Source organism: Musa acuminata, chromosome BXJ2-11, assembly GCF_036884655.1.
Source record: "Musa acuminata AAA Group cultivar baxijiao chromosome BXJ2-11, Cavendish_Baxijiao_AAA, whole genome shotgun sequence".
Lineage (NCBI taxonomy): Eukaryota > Viridiplantae > Streptophyta > Magnoliopsida > Zingiberales > Musaceae > Musa > Musa acuminata.
In genome coordinates, this window is record NC_088348.1 from 24721510 (window position 1) to 24747068 (window position 25559).

The following is a 25559-nucleotide window of genomic DNA, read 5'->3' on the forward strand; positions in this document are numbered from 1 at the left end:
CTCCTGGACTTTGCGACGATCCACTTGGCGAGTTCCGACGAGCTTCGCTTGGCAAGCTTCTGGACTTCTCGGATCTGTTCTCGCAGAACCTCCGACGACCGTCCGAACTTCCGTCGAACTCTCGAACTCCCAACGTGATCATGAACTTGACTCTGGCGCAACTCCTGCTGCTTGTCTATCTTTCATCGTAGTTAATCCTGCACACTTATCTCAACACATAGATTAGACAACAAATGACAATTGACTTCATCATCGAAATCCGAGATTCAACAGTGTTCTATGTCCCAAATCCTTCCTATTCTTTGGAAGGTAATTCTCAAGTTCTTCACGTGCATTGCATATCATTTCATAGGTCATTAATGACCCAATAAGTTCTTCGAAAGGGAAATGGTTCAAATCTTTTGATTCTTGTAAAACCGTTACTTTTGAATCCCAAGTTTTAGAAAGTGAGCGTAAAACTTTACTAACAAGTTCAAAATTCAAAAAATATTTGCCAAGAGCTTTTAAACCATTGATGACATCCGTAAAACGGGTGTATATGTCAGCAATGGTTTTGCTCGGTTTCATTTGAAAAAGCTCGAAATCATGCATTAAAAAATTAATTTTTGAATCTTTAACTATGCTAGTCCCTTTATGTATGACTTCTAATGTGTGCCAAATCTCGAAAGCCATTTCGTAATTAGAAACCCGATTAAACTTGTTTTTGTCTAAGGCGCAAAATAAGGCATTCATAGCCTTTGCATTTAGAGAAAAAGTCTTCTTCTCCAAATCATTTCAATGGTTCATTGGAAGAGAAGACCTTTGAAAACCAAATTTGACTATGTGCTATAAATAGAGATTCAATGAAAGCATGAAAATTCTCATTCGAGTTTTCCAATAAGTGTAGTCCGTCCCATTGAAAAAGGGAGGACGAATGAGAGAGTGACCCTCTTGAAAGTCGTAAAGAGCCATTTCTCTTGGGTGTTAAACCAACTGAGAAATCATGAGGCTCTGATATTAATTGTTAGGATCGGGGTCGGCACTAAGAGGGGGGGTAAATTAATGTAGCGGTAAAATATCGTCAATTTAAAAACTTTCGTACGATAAAAACTGATTTCGATGTAAACCGATTTCGAAAGCTTAATAACTTGGAAGTGTATGAAAGCATAGTGACTAAGTAAAGTAGTTTGCAGTATGTAAATGGTAAGAATAAAATGCAAACCAGAGAACATAGCATTTTTAGAGTGGTTCGGTCAACATGACCTACATCCACTTTCGACGAACTCCTCCGACGAGATCCCCGACATCTACTAGAGGCCTTCCTTCAATAGGCGAAGGCCAATCACCTTATACACCTCTCTTCTCCTTTTACCAGGTTTAGGAGATAACCCTTACAAGCACTCACTTACTCCTCTCTCAAACTAGTCTAACACTTAGAAGAGGGAGAGGAGATCACACAAGATTTTAACAGCGTTTCTTTCTTTTTAATCTCTTTGTGCTTGTGTGTTTTAACCAGGATGAGAGGGGTATTTATAGGCTTCAAGTTGATTCAAACTTGGAGCCTAAAACTTTTCCATCCCGGGTTCCCTGGGCACGGGCGGTACTACCGCTTGCGTTGGGCAGTACCACCGCCCAAGTCTAGCGGTACCACCGCTTAGGGGGCAGTGTTGGGCGGTACAACCGCCCAGGTCTGGCGGTGCCACCGCCTAGTGGGCAGTGCTAAGTGGTACCATCGCCTAGACTAGCGGTACCACCACTTGGCACCCTGCCAGGGGTGGTACAATCGCCCAGACTGGCAGTACCACCGCCTGACATAGTCTCGAAGATTATACCACAATAGTGAGACTTCTTGGGGCATTGTTTGGGCCTCTTATTGGACCCAACACAGTTCTTACATGGGCCTAGCTGGCCCCTAATTGGGTTGGACCAAATCCAAGCCCAATTACGTGCTAACTACGAAATGCAACGAAAGCATTTGCTAAGCTAAACAAGTCCCTATGTCTATTCTTCCGACGAGCTTCTGGCGATCTTCCGACGAACTTCCGATGATCTCTCGGTAATGTTCCGGTGGACTCCCGGCAAGCTCTTGGACTTCACGATGATCTTCTTGGTGAGTTCCGATGAGCTTCTCTGGCAAGCTCCGAGACTTCTCGGTTGGTTCCTTCAGAACTTTCGACGAATGTCCGGACTTCCGACGAACTCTCGAACTCCCAACGTAATCACATCCTTGACTCCGGGACTTTATTTTGCTTCATGCCTTGCTATCGTAGTTAATCCTGCACATGTAAAACACACTTCAATATAGATAATTAATACTAAGCATTAATCAAGTTATCCGACATGTCATTGGTCCCTCGATGCTTTGTCTGATTCTTTGACGCATCGTCCTCTCTTGCGGCCTATTGCCCAATTGGCTAGTTGACTCCGCAACTCCGATATCCTTGGCGCAATATCCGCTCTTCTTGGCCCGATGTCCGAATCCATGGCCCGAAGCCTTTTGTCGATAAATCGACCGTTCCTCCGGCCCAACATGATTTTTCCTGTTTTAATTGTCTCATCCTGATTGAAGCATCTTGCATCACTCAAAACGCGGATTAAAACATAAACACATATCGATTGGTTTCATCATCAAAATCTGAGATTCAACAACAACCCTGATAAGTTGGAATCCAGGATGGAGCGGTGCAAGTTAGTAGGATAACGCAAGGAAACTTGTGGGTATTATTTTTTTCATCCCGAGGACCACAAAGTCTTTGTAGCCAAGAGAGCGGTATTCCTTGAGAAAGAACACATTCTTAGCGGAGATAGTGTGAGCGTGATAGAGTTGAGTGAGGTTGGAGAACCTAGCTCAAACACCACTCTATAGCCCAAGTCTGTTCATGCACCTAGCACATAAGTTCTGACTTTATGTAGGTCCAACAGAGTATCCCATCTTCCTGAGAGATATGTGAGATATATTAGAGGAGAGGATGTTGAGGATATCGATCCTTAGACCTAGGAGGAGGCTATTATGAGTATAGACTCCGAGAAATGGCAAGAAGCCATGAATTCTGTGATGGATTCCATGTACTCGAACAAGGTTTGGAACCTAGTTGATGCACCCGACAGTATTGTATTCATCGATTGTAAGTGGATCTTCAAGAAGAAGATCGAAGTAGATGGAAAGATAGAAACCTATAAAGCAAGGCTAGTGACTAAGAGGTATCGTTAAAGGCAAGGTGTTGACTGTGACGAAACCTTCTCATCCGTAGCCATGCTAAAATTCATCTGAATTGTAATGGCTATTGTAGCATACTATGATTATGAGATCTAGTAGATGGATGTGAAAACCTCATTCCTCAATAGTAATATTGAGGAGGAGGTGTATATGACACAGCCTAAGGGATTCGTATCCAAGGACTGCCCAGATAAGGTGTGTAGGTTGCTTAGGTCCATTTATGAACTGAAGTAAGCTTTCCAAAGTTGGAACATAAGATTTGTTGAGACGATTAGATCTTATAACTTTGTTAAGAATGAAGATGAGCCTTGTGTGTACAGAAAGGTAAGTGGGAGTACTATCACATTCTTGGTGTTATATGTAGATGACATCTTGATCATTGGGAATGATGTAGGAATGCTATCCACAATAAAGACTTAGTTATCTAGACACTTCTCCATGATGGACTTAGGGGAAGCATCCTATATCTTAGGGATTCGGATCTATAGAGATATATATAAGAGGATGCTTGGCTTGTCCCAGTCTAGGTACATAGATACCATTGTCAAAAAGTTTGGCATATAAATTCCAAGAGAGGTTTCATATCGATAAGACATGAGATATCGCTTTCTAGGAGTATGACACTAAAGACTCCTGAAAAAAGGGAGAACATTGATAGGATACCCTTTGCCTTAGCGATAGCATCTATTATATATGTCATACTATGTACCAGGCCTGATATAGCACATGCTTTGAGTGTCACGAGCAGGTATCAGGCGGATCCAGACTTGGAGCACTGTAAAGCAGTAAAGTATATCCTTAAGTACTTGAGAAGGACTAAGGATCTTTTACTAGTATATGGAGGTAGTAGCCTCAGGTTTGAAGGCTACACGGACTCGAGTTTTCAGTCCGATGTCGATGATAGCAAGTCGAATTCAGGGTATGTGTATACCTTGAATAGAGGAGCAGTATGTTGTAAGAGTTTGGAGCAAGACACTACTGCTAACTCAACCACATAGGTAGAGTACATTGCAATAATAGAGGCAGCAAAGGAGGGAGTCTAGATAAAGAAGTTCATCATAAATCTAGGAGCCATGTCGGGCAGCGAAGAGTCGATTCCCTTATATTATGGCAACAACAAGGCAATTGCTCATGCGAAGGAACCCAAGTCTGATCAGAAGTCTAAGCACATTCTGAGGAGGTTCTATCTGATCATAGAGATCATGACCCAAGGAGATATAGCAGTGAAAAGAGTTCTATCTGAAGATAACATTACAGATCCACTAACAAAGTTATTGTCTCTGATTGTCTTTGAATAGGGGTCTGATGGGGATCAGACACGGAGGCGATTGACTTTAGGTCAAGTGAGAGATTGCTAGTCATAGGTGTCCTACAAGCCAATCACGTGAGTGATGGCATGTATGACTTAACATATAGTTATTATTATTATTATTATTTAATTTTTTTTACTTATATTACCTATTGCATGAATATATTATGATGTTCATGGATCTATGCAATGAGAATCAGATCGTGATGAGATCACGACAATGAGACTGATTCGCCTTTAAACACAGATCCTAAATGATCCCGGTCATATGTTCTCGAGAGGGACATTGAGATAACTAGACAAACTGGTGTATTATATACCCGTACATATGATGGAGGTGGCTGGTCTCATAGTTGCTCATGTGGGGACACTAGGGATAAAGTGAAGGTGCTCATTGGAGAATGAGTTCACTAATTAATCCGCTCATAGAATGCTAGATGGTTGATGATACCTTATTGTCAGACAACAATTCCGTAGTCCTAGTGGTGTATCTGGTCCTTAGACTTGAGACACCAATGATGTCCTATATGAGTACTCCACTCTTTAATACCGAACTTATAGGTATGGAGGTTCCATATTTAGCATAGTTGGTCATCGGGAGTGATAGCCAACCTTACGAGGGCTATTGAGTGTTGATAGAGGATCATCCACTCTTGGTGTCATTAGAGAAATATCTCATATGTTCTTTCTCAGATAAATCCCTGGCTAGGGTCATTCGGATTGAGAGAGAAAGAGTTCTCTAGGAGAATTTGATTAGAGCAGGACTCAAGTAGAAACTATATGGGTCTAACTGTACCATATCTGGTATACGATCTCTAGGGTATTAGATGGATGAGGGACTATAGATATACGGTAACTAAGGACAGATATGTCTAAAGGATTAGATTCCTTTGTATTATCTAGGGACTACGACATAGTAGCCTAGTACATCCGTAGTCAATGAGTCGAGTGAATTATTATAGAGATAATAATTCATTAAGCCAGAAGGAGTTCTAACAGGTATGACTCATTACCAACTCGATATTGGACCTAGAGGGTCACACACATATGGTAGGCATTGTGACGAATAGAGGTTCGGATATGAGATATCCGTCGGACCCCTATCTTATTGGATATCCAATAAGCCCTTGAATTATTAGATCCTATGGATGAGATTCAATAAGAGCTAATAAGGGATTATTGGATAAAGATCCACTAATCTAAGAGGCTTGGGTAGTTGGATGCAGATCAAATACCCAATAGGGCAGGATCCATTAGGGTTAAGTTGAGAGGGGGCCTCTATAAATAGGAACCATTCATAGGCTAGAGCTTCTCTTGGTTGCCATATCCTATTCTCCTCTCTCCTTCTCCTCAAATAGCAGGCTTGAAGATTTGAGAAGCATCGTCGCAACCCTACTATGTGGATCATCACTAGAGAGGAGGACGCTTGACTTCCTTCATCCTCTCCCATAGATCTGTAGGGATTCAGGGATATACGATCTCCCTAGGTAACATAATCTTTCAAATACGCAGTTTTTAGTTTTGTGATTTTTACACACCAATCTTCACACAATGACGAACACATCATTAGGAAATTTGAGGTTTTTATTTTTTCTATTTTTTCCCTATGCATGTGATGTCGAACTCGAGTTTCTAGTTCGATGTCGATGATAGCAAGTCTAATTCGGGGTATGTGTTAACCCTAAATGGAGGAGCAATATGCTAGAAGAGTTTCAAGCAAGATACTACTGCTAACTCGACCACAGAGGCAGAGTACATTGCTACAGCAGAGGCAGCAAAGGAGAGAGTCTGGATAAAGAAGTTCATCACAGATCTGGGAGTCATTCCAGATAGCGAGGAGCCAATTCTCTTATATTATGATAACTATGTGACGATTACTTAAATGAGTAAACTTAGGTCTCATTAGAAGTGTTTTGAGGAGGTTTTAACTTATTATAGAGATCGCAGCTTGAGGAGAAGTAGCAATGGAAAGAGTTTCGTCCGAAGATAACATCGTAGAACCACTAACAAAGGCGTTGTCTCAAATTGTTTTTGAGCGCCACAAGGGTTTGATGAGGATCAGACACATAGGTGATTAACTTTAAGTCAAGTGAGAGATTGCTAGTCATAGGTGCTCTGCAAGCCAATCATGTGAGTGATGGCACGTGTGACATGATACGCATTCTTTTTGCTTATTATATTTTGGCATTTTATCATTTTATATTGCTTGTTGCATATATGCATAAATATATTGTGATGCTCATGGATCTGTACAATGAGAATCAGATCATGATGAGATCACGATAATGAGACCAATTCACCTTTAAACACACCCTAAATAATTCTGGTCATAGGTTACTTGAGAGGGACATCGAGATAGCTAGACAAACTAGTGTGTTGTATACTCTTTCATATGATGGAGGTAGCTAGTCTCGTAGTTACTCATGTGAGGACACTAGTGATATAATGCAGGTGCTCGTTGGAGAATGAGTCACTTATTGATCCGCTCACGGAATGCTATATAGTTGATGATACCTTATTGTCAGACATCGATTCCATCATCCCAATGGTGTACCTAGTCCTTAGACTTGAGACACAAAGGATATCCTGTTTGAGTACTCCACTATTTGATACTGGACTTATAGGCCTAGAAGTTTCAGATCTAGCACAGCCAATCATCGGGAGTGGCAGCTAACCTTACGAGGACTAATGAGTGTCAATAGAGGATCATCTATTGAATCTCGGATTTTCATGATAAAATCAATTGGTAAATTGTTTGACATAATCTATGTGTTGAGATAAGTGTGCAGGATTAACTACGATCGTAATAAGGCATATGGGCTGGAGTTGAAGATTCGGACAACATACCGGGAGCTCGCCGAGAGCTCATCTGAAGATCGCCGAGAGTTCATCTGAAGATCGCCGAGAGTTCATTGGAAGATCGCCGAGAGTTCGTCAGAAGATCACCGAGAAGTTTGTTAGAAGATCGCCAAGAGTTTGTCAGGAGTTTGCCGGAAGTGCGTCGGAAGACTCGCCGAGAAGTTCACCGTGAAAAAAATCGACATACCGGACTAATTGCTTGCCTTAATTGTAGTTAGAACATTAATTGAGTTAGGATTGAGAGGTGATTCCACTAACTCAATTAGGGGCCAACTGGGCCTTTAATAGGGCTAATTTGGACTGGATTGAATAGCCCATTCAGCACCTGAAATCACGGCCGAGGGTGGCATCGCTTGGGTCTCGGTCTCCTAGGTGTTCTAGGTGGTGGTACTGCCCAGACTGAGCGGTGGTATCGCCGACAGTTAATGTTGTCAGGCAGTGGTACTGCCAGAGCTCGATCTCTGAGCTCTATCAAGTGGTCGTACTGCCCAAACTAAGTGGTGGTACCGCTTAGTGTCAGTCTGTAGGCGATAGTACTACCCAATAATGGCGGTGGTACCACCAATACCCTAAAATCCGGGGAAGTGACACTTTTTGGCTCCAATTTAGAAGCCATTGGGGGCTATAAATATCCCACCCTTTTCTGCATGGAAGGTAATAAAGTGTAATTGATAGTGTGAAAATTTCTAAGTGCTTGGGGTGTTAAAAGTGTTGTAAAAATGAGAAGTGCCCTCCTCCCTCTCTTAGCTTTGTAACCATTCAAGAAAGAGGAGTGAAACTTGTAAGGGTTATCTCCTAAACCTAGTAAAAGGAGAAAGAACTATAAAAGGTGGTTGGTCTTCGCCTATTGAAGGAAGGCCATCAATGAATGCTAGTGACCTCTACGGAGGAGGAATCCGAAAGTGGATGTTGGTCACAATGGTCGAACCACTCAAAATTCTGGTTTGCATTTCATCTTAAGTAATTTACCTTTCTTGCAAGCTACTTTACATTCTCACTGCTTTCTCTATACTCCAATATGTTTTCAAGTTAAAATCTTTACGAAATAATTTTCGTCGAAATCGTGTTTAATTGAAACGAAGATTTTTGAAACGGATAATTTTTTCGCTGCACTAATTCACCCCCCCTCTTAGTACCGCTCTTGATCCTAACATCATCCACTCTCTATGTCATGAGAGGAATATCTCATGTGTTCTTACTCAGATAAATCCTTAGCAAAGGTCATTCGGATTAAGAAAGAAAAAGTTCTACAAGAGAATCCAAGTAGAGCGAGACTCGAGTACAAATTATATGGGCCTGATAGTGCCATACCCGGTATACGATCTCTGAGGCATTATATAGATGAGGGACTATAGATATACGGTAACTGAGGACAGACATGTCCAATGGATTAGATTCCTTTGTATCATCTAGGGACTGTGACGTAATGGACTAGTATGTCCGCAGTCAATGAGTCGAGTAAATTATTATAGAGATAATAATTCACTAAGCCAGAAGGAGTTCTGATAAGTATGACTCCTGGCCAGCACGATATTGGGCCTAGAGGGTCACACACATATAGTAGACATTGTAACGAGTAGAGGTTCGGATGTGAGAAATCCACTAATCCAAGTGGCTTGAGTAGTTGGATGGAGATCCAGTACCCAATAGGGTAGGATTCATTAGGGTTAAGTTGACAGGGGACTTATATAAATAGGAGGGAACCAAAGGTTCATAGGTTATAGGTTTTTGGTTGCTACCTCCTATTCTCCTCTCTCCTTCTCCTTCTCAAATAGCAAGTATGGAGATTTGGGCAATGATTCGAAGAGCGTCGTCGCAGCTCTGTAGTGTAGATCATCGCTAGAGAGGATAATGCTTGACCTCCTTCATCCTCTCCTATAAATCTACAAGAATTCAGGGATATACGATCTCCCTAGGTAAAACACAACTATCTCACGTGGATTTAAGTTTCGCGGGGTTTTGTACACTAATCTTTGCACCATGATGAATACCTTTTGGGAAATTTGGGTTTTTGTTTTTCTATTCTTCCGCTGCATATGTGATGTCACCCCTAGATTTCCCTACACCTTCTTGGTGCTATATATGGATGACATCTTGATCATTGGGAATGATATTGGAATGCTCTCAATGGTAAAAGCTTGGTTATCTAGACATTTCTCCATGATGGACTTAGGGAAAACATTTTATACCTTGGGGATTCATATATATAGAGATAGATCCAAGAGGATGCTTTGCTTATCCCAGTCCAGGTATATAGACACCATTGTCAAAAGGTTTGGCATGAAAAATTTCAAGAGATATCTCATACCGATGAGACATGTGATATCACTTTCTAGGAGTATGTCCCCAAAGACTCTTGAGGAAAGGGTAGACATAGATAGGATACCCTATGCCTCAGCGATAGCGGCTATCATGTATGTCATTCTATATACTAGGCTTAATATAGCATATGCTATGAGTGTCACAAGTTTGTATTAAGCGGATCTAGGGTTGGAGCACTAGAAAGTAGTGAATTATATTATTAAGTACTCGAGATGGATTAATGATATTTTATTGGTATATGAAGGTAGTGGCCTCAGGGATGAGGGTTACACAGACTCGAGTTTCTAGTCTGATGTCGATAACAATAGGTCTAATTCAGAGTACGTGTTCACCCTAAATGAAGAAGCAGCATGCCAGAAGAATTTCAAGCAAGATACTACTACTAACTTGACCATAGAGGTAGAGTACTTTGCTACGATAGAGGCAACAAAGGAGGGAGTCTAGATGAAGAAGTTTATCATAGATCTGAGAGTTGAGGCAGGTAGCGAGGAGCCGATTCTCTTGTATCGTGACAACTATAGGACTATTGCTCAAATGAGGGAATCTGAGTCTCATTAGAAGTGTTCTGAGGAGATTTTAGGTTATTAGAGAGATCGTGGTCCGAGGAGATGTAGCAGTAGAAAGAGTTCCATCCGAAAATAACATCATAGATCTACTAACAAAGTCATTATCTTAGATTATCTTTGAGCATCGTAGGGGTCTGATGTAGATCAGACACATATGTAATTGACTTTAGGTCAAATAGAAGATTGCTAGTTATTGGTGCCCTGCAAGCTAATCACGTGAGTGATGGCACATGTGACATGACACGTAGTTTTTTTACTTATTATTATTATGATATTTTCTCACTTTATATTGCTTATTACATGAATATGTTGTGATATCCATGGATCTATGCAATGGGAATCAGATCATGATGAGATCACGATAATGAGATCGATTCACCTTTAAATATAGACCCTAAATAATCTCGGTCATAGGTTGCTCAAAAGATACATTGAGATAACTAGATAGACTGGTATACTGTATACCCATACATATGATGGAGGCGGTTGGTCTGATAACTGCACACGTGGGGACACTAGGGATATAGTGCAGATGCTTATTGGAGAATGAGTTCACTAATTGATCCACTCATGGAATATTGGATGGTTGATGATGCTTTATTATCATACAACGATTCCATTATCCCAATGGTGTATTTGGTCCTTAGACTTGAGACACCAAGGATGCCTTGTATGAGTACTTCATTTTTTGACGCTGGACTTACAAGTTTGGAAGTTCCAAATCTAGTATAACTAATTCTTAAAAATGGTAGCCAACCTTACGAAGGTAATTGAGTGTCGATAGAGGATCATCCACTCTCGGTGTCATGAGAGGAATATCTCATGTATTCTTGCTCAAACAAATCCCTAGCCAGGGTTATTCAGATTGAGAGAGAAAGAGTTCTATGAGAGAATTAGATTAGAGCGAGACTCGAGTAGAAACTATATGGGCCTAGTAGTACTATGCTCGGTATACAGTCTCTAGGATATTAGATAGATAAGGGACTATAAGTACATGAAAACTAAGGATATATAGGTTCAATGTATTAGATTCCCATGTATCGTCTCGGGACTATGACATAGTGGCATAGTACATTCGTAGTCGATAAATCAAGTGAATTATTATGGAGATAATAATTCACTAAGTCATAATGTGTTCTGACAGGTATGACTCATGGCCAGCTCAATATTTGGCCTAGAGGGTCACACATATATAGTAGGTGTTGCAATGAGTAGAGGTTCGGATTTGAGATATCTGCTAGAGCCCCTATCTTAATGGATATTCAATAACCCCATGAATTATTGGATCATATGTATGAGATTCAATAAGGGCCAATGAGAGATTATTGGATAGAGATCCACTAATCTAAGAGGCTTGGATAGTTGGATGGAGATCTAGTACCCAATAGGGTAGGATCCATTAGGGTTAAGTTGACAAGAGGTCTCTATAAATATGAGAGAACCAAAGGGTTATAGGCTAGGCTTTCTTGGTTGTCATCTCCTATTCCACTCTCCCCTTCTCCTCAGCTAGTAGATATGGAGATTTGGGTAATGATTCAAGGAGCGTCTTTGCAGCCCCTACCATATGGATCACTACTAGAGAGGATGATACTTGACCTCCTTCATCCTCTCCCACAGATTTGTAGGAATTTGGTGTAAGGAAATCTTAGGGGCGATATCACATTCATAGTGGAAGAATATTAAAAACAAAACCATAATTTCCTAAAAGATATATTCATCGTCGTGTAAAGATTGGTGCGCAAAAATCGTGAAACATAAACCTGTGTATATGAAATATTATATTACCTAGGGAGATTGTATATCCCTAAATCCCTGCAGATCTGTAGGAGAGGGTGAAGGAGGTCAAGCGTCATCCTCTCTAGTGGTAATCCACATAGTAGGGCTGTGACGATGCTCCTCAAAACTCCAAGCTTGCTATCTAAGGAGGAGAAGGGGAGGAGAATAGGAGAGGCAACCAAAAAGCTCTAGCTTATGAACCATTAGTTCCCTCCAATTTATAGAGGTCTCATGTCAACTTAACCCTAATGGATCCTGCCATATTGGGTATTGGATCTCCATTCAACTACCCAAGCCTCTTAGATTAGTGGATCTCTATCCAATAATCTCTTATTGACTTTTATTAGATCTTATCCATAGGATCCAATGATTCAAAGGCTTATTGGATATCCAATAAGATAGGGGCTCTAGCAGATATCTCATATCCGAACCTCTATTCATCGTAACACCTACCATATGTGTGTGACTCTTTAGGCCCAATATCGAGCTGACCGTGAGTCATACCTATCAGAACTCCTTCTGGCTCAGTGAATTATTATCTATATAATAATTCACTTGACTCATCAACTCTAGATATACTAGGCCACTATGTTGTAGTTCCCAAACGATACAAGGGAATACAATCCATTGGACCTGTCTATCCCCAGTTACTATGTACCTATAATCTCTCATCCATCTAATATCCCAGAGACTGTATACCGGGCATGGTATTGTCAGACCCATACGGTTTCTACTCGAGTCTCGCTCTAATCGGATTCTCCTAGAGAACTCTTTTTCTCTCAATCTGAATGTCCCTAGCCAAGGATTTGTCTGTGTAAGAATACATTGTACATTCCTCTCATGACACCGAGAGTGGATGATCCTCTGTCGATACTCAATGGTCCTCGTAAGGTTGGTTACCACTCCCGATGATCGGCTATACTAGATTTGAAACCTTCAAACCTATAAGTCTAGTATCAAAGAATGAAGTACTCATATAGGACATCCTTGATGTTTCAAGTCTAAGGACTCGATACACCATTGGGACTATGGAATTATTATTTGACAATAAGACATCATCAACCATCTAGCATTTTATAAATGGATCAATTAGTGAACTCATTCTCCAATGAGCACTTGTATTGTATCCCTAATGTCCCCACATGAGCAGCTATGAGATCAGCTACATCCATCATATGGACGGGTATATAGCACACCAATCTATTCGGTTATCTCAATGTCCCTCTCAAATAACCTATGACCGGGATTATTTAGGATCTATGTTTAAAGGTGAATCGATCTTATTATCATGATCACATCATGATTTGATTCCCATTGCACAAATCTATGAACATCATAATATATTTAAGTAACATATAATATAAAGTGATAAAATTTTAAATAATAATAATAAGTAAAAAGATTGCATGTCAAGTCACATGTGCCATCACTCATGTGATTAGCTTGCAGGGCACATATGACTAGCATTCAAGGATATACGATCTTTTTAGGTAACACAACTATCTCACACGTGATTTTTAGTTTTGTAGGTTTCTGTGCACCAATCTTCGCACAACGACAAACACCTTTTGGAGAATTTGATATATTTGTTTTATATTCTTCCGCTGTGCATGTGATGTTGCCTTTAGATTTCCTTAGACTTGATAGCACCATGCATGATATATGGTCTTTGAGATATTAGATGGAAGAAGGGCTATAGATACATGGTAAATGATGATAGATAGGTCTAATGGATTGGATTCCCCTGTATCGTCTAGGGACTACAGCGTAGTAGCCTAGTATATCCATAATCAAAGAGTCAAATGAATTATTTTGGAGATAATAATTCACTGAGTTAAAAGGAGTTCTGATAAGTATAACTCATGGCCAGCTCGATATTTAGCCTAGAGAGTCACACACATATGATAGGTGTTGCGATGAGTAGAGGTTTGGATATAAGATATTTGTTGGAGCTCCTATCTTATTGGATATTTAATAAGCTCATTAATTATTGGATCGTATGAATAGAATCTTATAAGAGCTAATAATAGATTATTGGGTAGATATCCACTAATCTAAGAGCCATGGGTCGTTGGATAGAGATCCAGCATCAAATATGGTAGGATCTATTAGGGTTAAGTTGACATAGGACCTTAGGAGGGAACCAAAAGGCCATGGGTTGGGCCCTTTTGGCTGTCACCTCCTATTCTCCATTCCCCTTCTCCTCCTCAGCCAATAGGGGCATGTAGAGATTTAGGTATGATTCGAGGAGCGTCTTTATAGTCTCTACCATATGGATCACTACTAGAAGGAGGACAGTTAACCTCCTTCATCCTCTCCCACATATCTGTATGATTTCAGGGATATACGATCTCCTTAGGTAACACAACTATCTCACACACGATTTTTAATTTTATAGGTTTTTGCACACCTTCGCACAACAATGAAATCTTTTTGTGAAAATCTGGGATTTTATTTCTATTCTTCCACTGTGCATATGATGTCGCCCCCATATTTGTTTACATTTTCAGTATTCGAAGCTTCGATCCGCTTGATACTTGCTCATAACACTCAAAGCATGTACTATATCAGGCCTGGTACATAATATAATATACGTGATAGATCCTATCGTAGAGGCATAGGGTATCCTATCCATATTTGGAGACATACTTCGAGAAAATAAAATTTCATGTCTCATCGATATGAGATATTTCTTGAATATTTTTATGGCAAACCTTTTAACAATAGTGTCTATGTACCTAGATTAGGACAAGCTAAGCATCCTCTTCAATCTATAAAAAAAAAATTCTTTTCTTTCAGTACAACGACTCGGAGCTAGGGTATTGACGAGAAGGGGAATGACGCCTAAGGCCCTGCTTCTTGACGATGTAGCCAGCGTCGATGAAAGTGATGGCGAGGAGGAAGCCATTGATGTTGTCAGCGAAGAGGTGGGGGGGGAGCCTGCAGTGGGCTATGGCCTGCTGTTGGTAGAATCTTGATCCATCGTTCGGGTGACACAAGCCGCTCATCTACTAGCCCACGGGCCTCACTCGGACTTCGAAGTTCTCGATGTGAAGGCACAAAAAAGAAGATGGATGGAGAGATGCGAAGCGCAAAAGGTTAGGCAATCAAACGGGAGAGTGAGGGAGAAGAACGAGGCAGAGAATAGTAGGTGGAATATGCTCCATCCCACCTAAGCATAGCCATTAAAGAGTAGAAAGTGAAGGATTCTCATGGAATGTTGAATCAGCCAGGACTTGAGGACCAAAATAGTCAATTCAACGAGCCATATCCTTGAAATTGGGATGTGTTCCATCCGACCCAAGAAGAACCATGAAAGCATTAGAAAACAAAATTGAGCTGCCATTGAGCTCAATGGGTAGATCATTGTAAGAAGAGTCAGATACATGAGATTTTAGTAGGATGGTGTCGCATGCTTAGACTCATCAGAGCATCGGGCACGCTGAATCGACCTACTTATGCATGAATTTTTAAACTTATGAGTTGCATGAGAGTATTGGGGTATATTAACTTGAATCACTATATATAAGAAGTCAAAGGCATGAGACCCATGGGAGCATAGGGACGTGCCTACTTGAACTGTCCATGTTGGAGGAGCCAAACTTTTGAGATACTTGAGTATCGAATAATGTTAACTTAGACAATCCAACATATGGGGTCCTTAAAACATGAGACGTACGAATGTGATGATGTGTGATGACTTGAATCATGCACGTGGAGTTGTCAAATGTATGAATGCATGAGAATGTTGAGGTGTGTTAACATGAAGGGCTTACGAAAGAAGTGTCAAATGCATGAGATATATGATAACATCTTAGCATATCAATTTGAACCGTCCATATAGAGGATGCCAGATATATATGATATAACAGAGTTCAACGTATTATCACGGACTTAGCTGGTTTTGCCTAAGTCGTGCGGTACCTTTGCGTGTCCATCCGCAAAGGTCAGCCTCCCCGAAGCCTCCCATTGTCCCTTAGGACCAACAAAAGAGAGAATAGGTTAGAGAGAACGTCTCACTCGAGATCCACAAGCAAACATCTTCGAAAACACTTCATAGACAATGCAAATTACAAACAGACTTTATAAGCTCTGAATAGTTGCACAACAAAGGGTAAAATGGTCCACTACAAATCGAAAATCTCTCACAAGTGTCCACATGACACAACCTTTATTTACAAGCCTAAAGCGACCACCAACCCTACTAAAATTGGACTATTAAGCCTTCGACCATCCCTCTACATACTATACAAAGCATGAACATACCAAAAGACACGAACATATATAAGCATTACATCAAACATCCTGTTTCGAAGTTTGTCCGTGACATTCTCCCCCACTTATTCCTTCGACGTCCTCGTTGAAGCCTTTGCCGACACTACAACTCTTTGCCTTTGCTGAGTCTTCAATCTTCTACTCCAACTGCAATGTGCCTCCTGGCTCCCAATTGCTCCCCGCTGCTATTTTGGAGTAGTCGAACCTTTGATCTGCCATGCTGCTTCAACTCGCCAATGACTCTGACTCTAGTGTGGGGTTGACTAAGTTGTGTTGATCCCTGTTGGTTCCTGCGGATCCTCCAGATGAAGGAAAAGACCATCCTTACTGTGCTAGTCTCTCAAATGCCTCATGCTGCTTGAACTGGGTGGATACTTGTTGGAGCTTTAACGAGCATCATCTCGCAAACTTCTAAAGTTTTGGGTCCTTCCTCCACAAAATTTGTCCATTGACTCTTCTTTAACTTAGTTGTCACTTCCAAGTAGGTTCACATCACTTCCATTTTCGATTGGCATTTCGTTGGGAAATGAAGCGGACAATCTACTCTCAGTAGCACTGATCATCGTTGGTGAGGATTTGACAACTATTGTCTTCCATTATCTTCGAAGGGTCTTTGAACATGTGTAGAGCTCCTCTGTTGGATAGATAAGAGAATTGGGGTACTCGGTTTTGCCCATTCTCTTAAGAGTTGAGAAGGCAAAGGTTACTTGACTTCGCTCGCCTCCTCAAGATTGTGCTCCATGTATCAAGCTGGTTACTGGCCTTCGCCTGCTCTTTGCTCATACTTCTGAAACACTTGAAGTGTTTGCACTCCTTGCATTGAGTTAGTTACTGTGATTCATCTTCTCAATGCCATCGAACTTCTGGAATGCAGGAAGTTTTCACCCCAACTTGGAGTAACTTTCTCATAGGTTTGGTCGCCTCTGGGATTGTACCGTCTTCTCCATCAACCCTACCGCCTACTCCACTGAGTAGCAAAGGTACAGCACCGCATACTATCTACTTCGTTCCTTAGTCATGCACTCTTGCCTGACCCGAAGTCCTTCACTTTCGGCTATCTTGATGAGAAGCTCATTGACACCGGTCTTACATAGTTCCTTGGCCTCTGTCCTTCAGCCTTGTCTCAGTACTTAGAGTTTGCCTCTGCATGCTCCACCTCCTCGGCCCCTTTCATGACCAAGCGCTCTCCTTCCATGAGAGCAAGGGATCAATGACTTTCACGGAAGTCCCGCCTTTGCGGTACCATGGCACTACTATGCCCATGGCCCTACTATCCGTCGTCTCGTATCTGCATCCATTTTCTTCATGATCAGTAGATATGTCTCCATGGCACTCCTCTGAGTCCACCTCCATTCTAACTGATGCTTGATTTTGGGTAGCTAAGTCCTTTGGACTCGTCGTCGCTTCCTCGCCCCTTTCGATCCCCTGCTTCAACACCTCTGTGTTCTCCAAGCAGCTCCCTTTGGTCGATAGAAAGACAGACTACAACTCCCATGCATGGCCTCTGCTATCGTATTATAGGGTTTGCACCGATTCTATTCTCCTTAGTTTTCTTGGAAGCAACGTTCGCTTACTCCTTTTCCTCTGACTTGCCGGGCTCCCTTAAGCGAATATGAGCTCTGGAGCAATCCAACTCTCTAGTTGCTTCGATCATACCTCTGTATGATCAAGTCCCTCCCATGGGACTCACTGTTACTTGCATTCGAACTTTTCCCTTAGTGGAACCCAGCCCCCATATGCTGATGACCAAGGTTTTCATCCGATGCAAAATTCGATGCACGCACGGAAGACCCGCCTTTGCGGTACCATGACCTTCACTCCTTGAATCTATAGCCCTTCTTGCCATCGTGTTATTCACCGAAGTGGAGCTTCCAGTAGCTCCGATTATACCTCCATATGATCTAGTCCCTCACGGGACTATGTCATATATATCGTATTGCCACGAACTGTTCCACCACGATCCGCTGTACCATGTCGCCTCCTGGTGACATCTCCATTGCATTCTGATCCTTATGGGATGAACTTGAATTGTGGTCCCTCCATGTGTGGCCTTTGCCAATACATCGCAGGGTCTCTTCCACCTTCGATTTTGTTCGCTCTTTTGGCAATCGACCTTCATCCACCCACTCTTGGGTAGATGAATCACCGCTCTAGGACAGTTTGTTACCTAGTAGCTCCTGAAGTCCCCCGACTTCGCTGTAATTAGTGCACCATTGTTTGGATCCTGGGCCTCTACCCCTACCAGCACAATCTCCACTGTGCACCGCTTCTTGCCTAGCAACTTGATTGGCAACATTGTGGCATATTCTTTAAGAGTATCCACCTCTACATCCTCTTGCCCCATGCTAAGGCCTTCTAAACCCAACTTTGCCTCCGCAAATTAAGTCGCCTTAGTTCCTTCATCAAATGCTTTTTCGAGATAATGTGCATGTGCCCAGAAGCTCCCTTCGTCTTTGGCACTATGCAAGATGAGTCCGCTCCGTCAGAATGAAGGACCCATGGAATAACATGATCCTACTCTTGCCTCTGGAAGAGTTTATGTCCTTGACCTCTGTCTAAGGAAAGCACTGTGCCTCCGCTCCATGTTCCAACTTCTATGCTGGCTCCCTTCACGCGGCTTGGGTACTTCGCCAAGTTATACCCAAGTTGCTTCGCTCCTCGTTTTTTTGCATTGAGTTGATGGTAGCCCTCGCGCCCACCATTCCAGGGGTCAGCCCTCCCTTGAGTACGATCTCCATATCGACTCCAAGTGTACCTTCATTTGAGTTGCTTTAGATCACTCCCCCACTTGATCTCGCAATGCATCTACCAATGCATTCTCTCGAGCAAGATCATACGACAACTCCTCACCGCTTGCTCAGTCCATTGAGCTTCGTGGAGTTGTTGTTTGTTGAGGTACTCCTCCTCAACATGTGAAGTCCATCCCATATGATTCTCTCTTTGGAGAGTCGGAACTTATCCCTCTTGGATAACTATCCCGTTGGAGCAACATCTCTCCTCATTTCGAAGACCACCATCCCCTTGGACTACTCCGATTTGCTGAACAAACTGTGCATTGTTCTGCCTCCTACAAACGCACTTGCTAGATTGCGACTCTATATCAATACAGCCCCCGCTGCACCACTCAAGGCCTAGCAACATGCTGAACTCGTTGCACACTTCAACCTCCTACAAACGTATCCTTCACATGCCGAAGAGAAAGCTTCAATGCTCTATGGTGCCGAGTTTCGATCGCCTTGGGATGGTTGCGAACATTCCATCATCTACATACAAGCCCATGCATGAGTATCGAATTCTTCGAGTTAGCAATTCCCCTCACCTCTGTGAGCTTTGCACAACTCTTTTGATCGCTGAGCAACTCATTCCACCTTGGATGACCTCATCCTTTACCAAGCGCCTCGCTTGCCTTGAGCACCATCAAGTATAGTTGTCAACGTTGAACCATAACTTAAACTCAGCCATCCCAACCTTTGTGCGCTCTATATTCTTCCAAGCTTATCTGTTCTCGTGGTGCCTCTTGCGCGAAGGGTTGGCCATTTCTCTGAATGCCAATCTCAAATGCCCGCTCCTCTGAGTGACTCCTTTTCCCTACATCTCCATGCCCGTTTTCCCCCAAACGGTCGCGCGTGTGCTGACTGCCCTCAACACAGCCCCGCTAGGTCCCCCACGTTTGCATGCTAAGTGTTTCTATGAGTGCTTATCCCGCTCTGATACCATTTGTCATTGACTTAGTTGGTTTTGCCTAAGTCGTGCGGCACCCTTGCGTGTCCATCCACAAAGGTCAGCCTCCTCGAAGCCTCCCATTGTCCCTTAGGATCAACAAAAGAGAGAACAGGTTAAAGAGAACGCCTCACTCGGGATCCACAAGCAAACATCTCCGAAAATACTTCATAGACAATGCAAATTACAAACAGACTTTACAAGCTCCGAATAGTTGCACAACAAAGGGTAAAATGGTCCACTATAGACCGAAAATCTCTCACAAGTGTCCACATGACACAACCTTTATTTACAAGCCTAAAGCGGCCACTAACTCTACTAAAATGAGACTATTAAGCCTTCGACCGTCCCTCTACATACTGTATAAAGCATGAACATACCAAAAGGCACGGACATACATAAGCATTACATCAAACATCCTGTTTCGAAGTTTGTCCATAACAACATGTTGACTTGAACTAATTATATATAGTGTGTTGGATATATAGGAGATACATGGGGACATTAGTGCATGCTTACCTAAATTGCCTATGTAAGAGATGTCGAACGCAAAATATATACACTAGTGTTGGGGTATGTCAACTTGAATCATCCGACTACATAGGTGGTATTGGATGCATACGACCCGTGAGTGTTATCATGACGAGCTGACTTAAACCACCCATATAGTAGTTGTTAGGTGCATGATATATGTATATGCATTTAGGCATGCTAGCTTGAACCATTGAGGTGGTGTTGGATGCACGAAATAAGTGGGAACATAGGGATATGCAACATGAACTACTTATAGAGGATGAGTTAGACATGTGAAACATATGACAATAGGGGTAATCAGACACATGAGTCACATGAGCATGTCGGGCATGCCAACTTGAACCACTTACATAGGAAGCATCAAAAGCATGAGATTGTGAGGGCATCTTGTTAACTTGAAACCACCCTCATTGGAAGAATTGAATGCATATGATGCATGAGAGAGTTTGGTCGCGTTGACTTGAACCACCCGAATAGGTGGTGTCAAACACTTGAGACATCAAGGGCATTGTAGCATGCTAAATTATATAGCATATATAGAGGTTGTCAAGTGCATAAGATGCTTGAGAACATCGAAGTGTGCCAACATGAACTAACGATGTATAGGGCATAGGATGAAAGAGACATATGAGGGTGTCGGGGAATACTAACTTAAACCACCTACATGAGGGATGTCAAACACATGAGACATGATGATGCTGGGGTATGCTGACATAAACCACCCACATAGAATATCAAATAAAAGATATGCATGAGGGTATCAAGGCATACTAACTTGAACCAATCACATCGATATTAATAGATGCAAGAGACAACAAGAATATCATAGCATGTTAATATGAATCATCCATGTAGGGGGAGTAGGACACTGAGTACTAGAGTGTAAGGGTGTGTGGACTTGAACTGTGTAGGGTGAGTAAGAGACAAGAGATGTATGTTGACCTAAATTACCTACATAGGGTGTTGAATGCAAGATACAAGTGCTGGCATTGGAGCCTGCCTACTTCAACCATTGCATAGGAAATCAAACACATGAGGGTGTTAGGGCAAGTTAACTTGAATTGCTCATATAATGAGGTATCATATGCATGAGAAATGAGAGTGTCAAGATACAACCTAGACTACCCGAGTAGAAGGTGTCAAACGTATGAGACAACAATGATGTCCAAACTTGTCTGCATGAACCATCCACGTAGGTAGTGTTAGACATATGAGGTGTATAAAGTCGTCGGAGCATACCAACTATAACCTTCCCAATAGAAGGATTCAAGCATAGGAGATGCTTGAGGTCACAAGAGTGTGAATTATTTGCGTTGAGAGCATTGAATATGGGGGATGCACGAGTGTCAACTTAAACTACCAATGTAGAGGTCTTGGATATATGAGATACCTGAGAGCATCGTAGTATGCCTACTTGAACCACATGCATAGGGGGATGTCCAACATGTGCGACATGCAAGGTAGTTGAGGCATGTCAACTTGAATAGCCAACATAAGGAGAAATGCATGAGTCATATGTGGGCTTGAAGTATGCTAACTTGAATCACATGTGTAGAGTTATCAGACGAATTAGACATGTGAGGTCGTCAGGGCATGTCGACTTGAGCAACTAACATAGGGATTATTGGACATAGGCAACACATGAGGGCATCATGTCATGCTAACTTGAACTCCTTTTATGGGAAGTGTCGAATGCAGGAGACATCAGAGCATGCTAACTTGAACAATCAACATAGGAGTTGTTGGACGTAGGCGATGCATGAGGGAAATAAGTCATGCTAACTTGGAACTACTCCTACAAAAAGTGTCAGAGACATATGTGTTGAATATCAAGATTTTGATGATAAAATCAATTGAGATCATTAGGGGCATATCAAGTTGAATCATTCACGTATTTGGGTGTTAGATAAAAGAGATGCATAAGAGCATTGGAGTGTGCTATATTGAAATACCTATTTAGAGGTATTAGATGCATGAGAAGTATGATAACAGCTTGTCGATTTGAATAGCCCTCCTAAGGGGAGTGGGATGCATAGAACGTGTGAGGATATCTGTGCATCCCCACTTGAATTATATATATATATATATATATATATATATATATATATATATATATATATATATATATATATATATATATATATATATATATATATATATATATATATATATATATATATATATATATATATATATATGAGGGTATTGACTTGGAACATGCTTTCGGATGAAGATGATGAAGATAGAGGATTAACTTCATTAATCTATTATATTGATTTACTTTATGATATTTACATTAAGATATGTATCAATAACAATAAATGATTCATGTAGTTAATATCAAATAATTATCATTTTAGACTTCTTTTTGTTTAAGTTAGTATGAAAAATTGCTACCAGAAATCTAAGTTTAATAGTTATGGAACTATAACTTAGGACAGCATTTGTCCTAATTGAAACATATACGTATATATATATATATATATATATATATATATATATATATATATATATATATATTTATATATGCACTTTCTTTATTAAGACTATTACTCCTTATCATCCAATTCTAAGAAATTTCCAGATAAAATCTGACTTACGTTCTAACATATCAATCGTATATTTTGGGCTCAATTAGAATCATTGTGACTCAATTTCGATATTTCAAGTCCTGAGATAATGTCCTAAAGAAGAGGGGAAGCTCTTGCAATTTGTATTCGCAGAAGCCGACAAGTCTCCATTAATTTCGCTTCTGTCCGAACCCAAAACTGGCTCGTCTTCGGACTTCGATTTCGGTTCCGTATGGTCCGATCTTGTCCTCTATAAAACCCCAGACCGTATCGTACTCCCACGAAGCCTCTCGTCCGCCGAGGTCGTCCCCGCCAACACACGGCCTCGTGTGGGCTTCGCGCGGCCCTTCCTCCTCTTATGGCCGCCACCATCTCCTACTCTTCCGCCGCCGCTCACCGCCTCTTCTGCTCTCCTCCACCGTCTGTGCGCCCCTCCGGGCCCTCCTCCCCCTTGTTCCTTTCTTTCCTCCTCAAAGCCTCCCTTAAACCCCGCTCTTCTCTCCGTCACCGCTCCCTTCCTCCCCTCTCCGCTTCCTACGCCGATGACGTCTTCGCCTTCGACGACAAACCCCGCGAGGAGTGCGGGGTCTTCGGCATCATCGGCGATCCGGATGCCGCCCGGATGTGCTACCTGGGTCTGCACGCCCTCCAGCACCGCGGACAGGAGGGCGCTGGCATCGTCTCCTCCGACGGCACCGCTCTTCGCTCCCGCACCGGCCTCGGCCTTGTCTCTAAGGTTTTCTCCCGGTCTTCTGAGCTGGAGCCCCTGGTCGGCTCCGCCGCCATCGGTCACAACCGCTACTCCACGGCCGGTGCCGCCTCTGCCCTCGCCAACGTCCAGCCCTTCGTCGCCGGCTACCGCTTCGGCCAGCTTGCGGTCGCCCACAACGGGAACCTCGTCAACTACGACTCTCTCCGTTGCGAGCTCGAGTCCAAGGGTTCCGTCTTCAACACCTCCTCCGACACCGAGGTTATCCTCCATCTCATCGCCACCTCTTCCTCCGGCCCCCTCCTCGCCCGCATCGTCGAGGCCCTCGAGGAACTCGAGGGCGCCTACTCCCTCGTCTTCCTTACCGCGGACAAGCTCTTCGCCGCCCGAGACCCCCATGGTTTCCGCCCTCTCGTCATGGGCCGCCGCTCCAACGGCGCCGTCGCCTTCGCTTCAGAAACCTGCGCGCTCGGCCTCGTCGGTGCCGAGTACGTGCGAGAGGTGAACCCCGGGGAGGTGATTGTCGTCGACAGCCATGACATGTCCATCAACACCTCCTGCCTCTTGTCCAAGAAACCCCGCAAATGTTGCGTCTTTGAGCACGTCTACTTCGCCCTCCCCAACTCTGTCGTCTTTGGCCACCCGGTGCACGCTGCCCGCTACAACTTTGGTGCAGCCCTTGCCCGCGAGTCCCCTGCCCCTGGGGCTGATATTGTGATTCCGGTCCCTGATTCGGGATTCTTTGCTGCACTCGGCTTCGCCGAGGCCTCCGGCCTTCCCTTCCGGCAGGGTCTCATTCGCTCCCACTATGTAGGCCGCTCCTTCATCGAGCCGAATCAGGAGGAGCGCAACCTTGCCGTTAAGCTCAAGCTCGCGCCAATCGATGGCGTCCTCGAAGGAAAGAGTGTCGTTGTCATTGACGATTCAATTGTAAGGGGAACTACCTCGTCCAAGATAGTTCAGCTCATCAAGAACACCGGAAAAGCTCGTGAGGTCCATATGAGGATTGCCAGCCCGCCGATCGTTGGCTCCTGCTATTATGGTGTTGACACACCAAGAGCCGAGGAGCTCATTTCTAATCGCCTAGATGTGGAGGGGGTGAGACAAGCACTTGGGAGTGATTCACTTGCCTTTCTCTCGCTTGAGAGTCTAAAGGCAGCATTTGGGGATGAGGCCTGCATGTTCTGCGATGCATGCTTCACTCGCAAATATCCAGTGCCACCTAGGGAGCATGAGATCTTCAACATGGTCGACAAGTGAGGCTTTTCTTTCTCTATTGAGATAGAAGCTAATTTTGAAGTTATACAATGAAAGAGAATATCATATTTCTTTTTCCTTATTTACTACCTTTCTCCTTCGTCTCTATAATATAGGGATGTTGGTGGCATGAGATTTTTTGGAGAGAACGAATTACTCATAGCTGTCATTAGTTAGGCTATTTATAAAATTTAGCATCAACTTGTTTTTATTAGATTGATGAGGGCAACTACTTTTTTACACAATTCTTTCCTCTGTATTATTCAATACATGTGAGGTCGCATAATTTTTTGACTTGGTTTCAGCAATACAAGATTCTTTTCGGGTTTGTTTGAACTTCAGTTTTGTTGATGAAATTAGGCTTCTCAGTTGTTTGGGACGCAATCTTTTAGTGGGCATGCTGATCATTTTGGAACAAGTGTGCAGATTGGTGGAATATTTGACAGGTCTGCTTTGTTTTCTGTGG

General features: G+C 42.6%; 1 protein-coding gene across 1 annotated transcript; it reads left to right on the forward strand.

Annotated features, from left to right (window-relative positions):
- The first annotated feature begins 23462 nt into the window (after nt 1–23462).
- On the forward strand, nt 23463–25559 carry LOC135627275 (amidophosphoribosyltransferase, chloroplastic-like). The gene has a single exon (XM_065133298.1). It carries the CDS (start codon nt 23486–23488, stop codon nt 25094–25096), a length of 1611 nt encoding a protein of 536 aa, XP_064989370.1. The 5' UTR covers nt 23463–23485; the 3' UTR covers nt 25097–25559.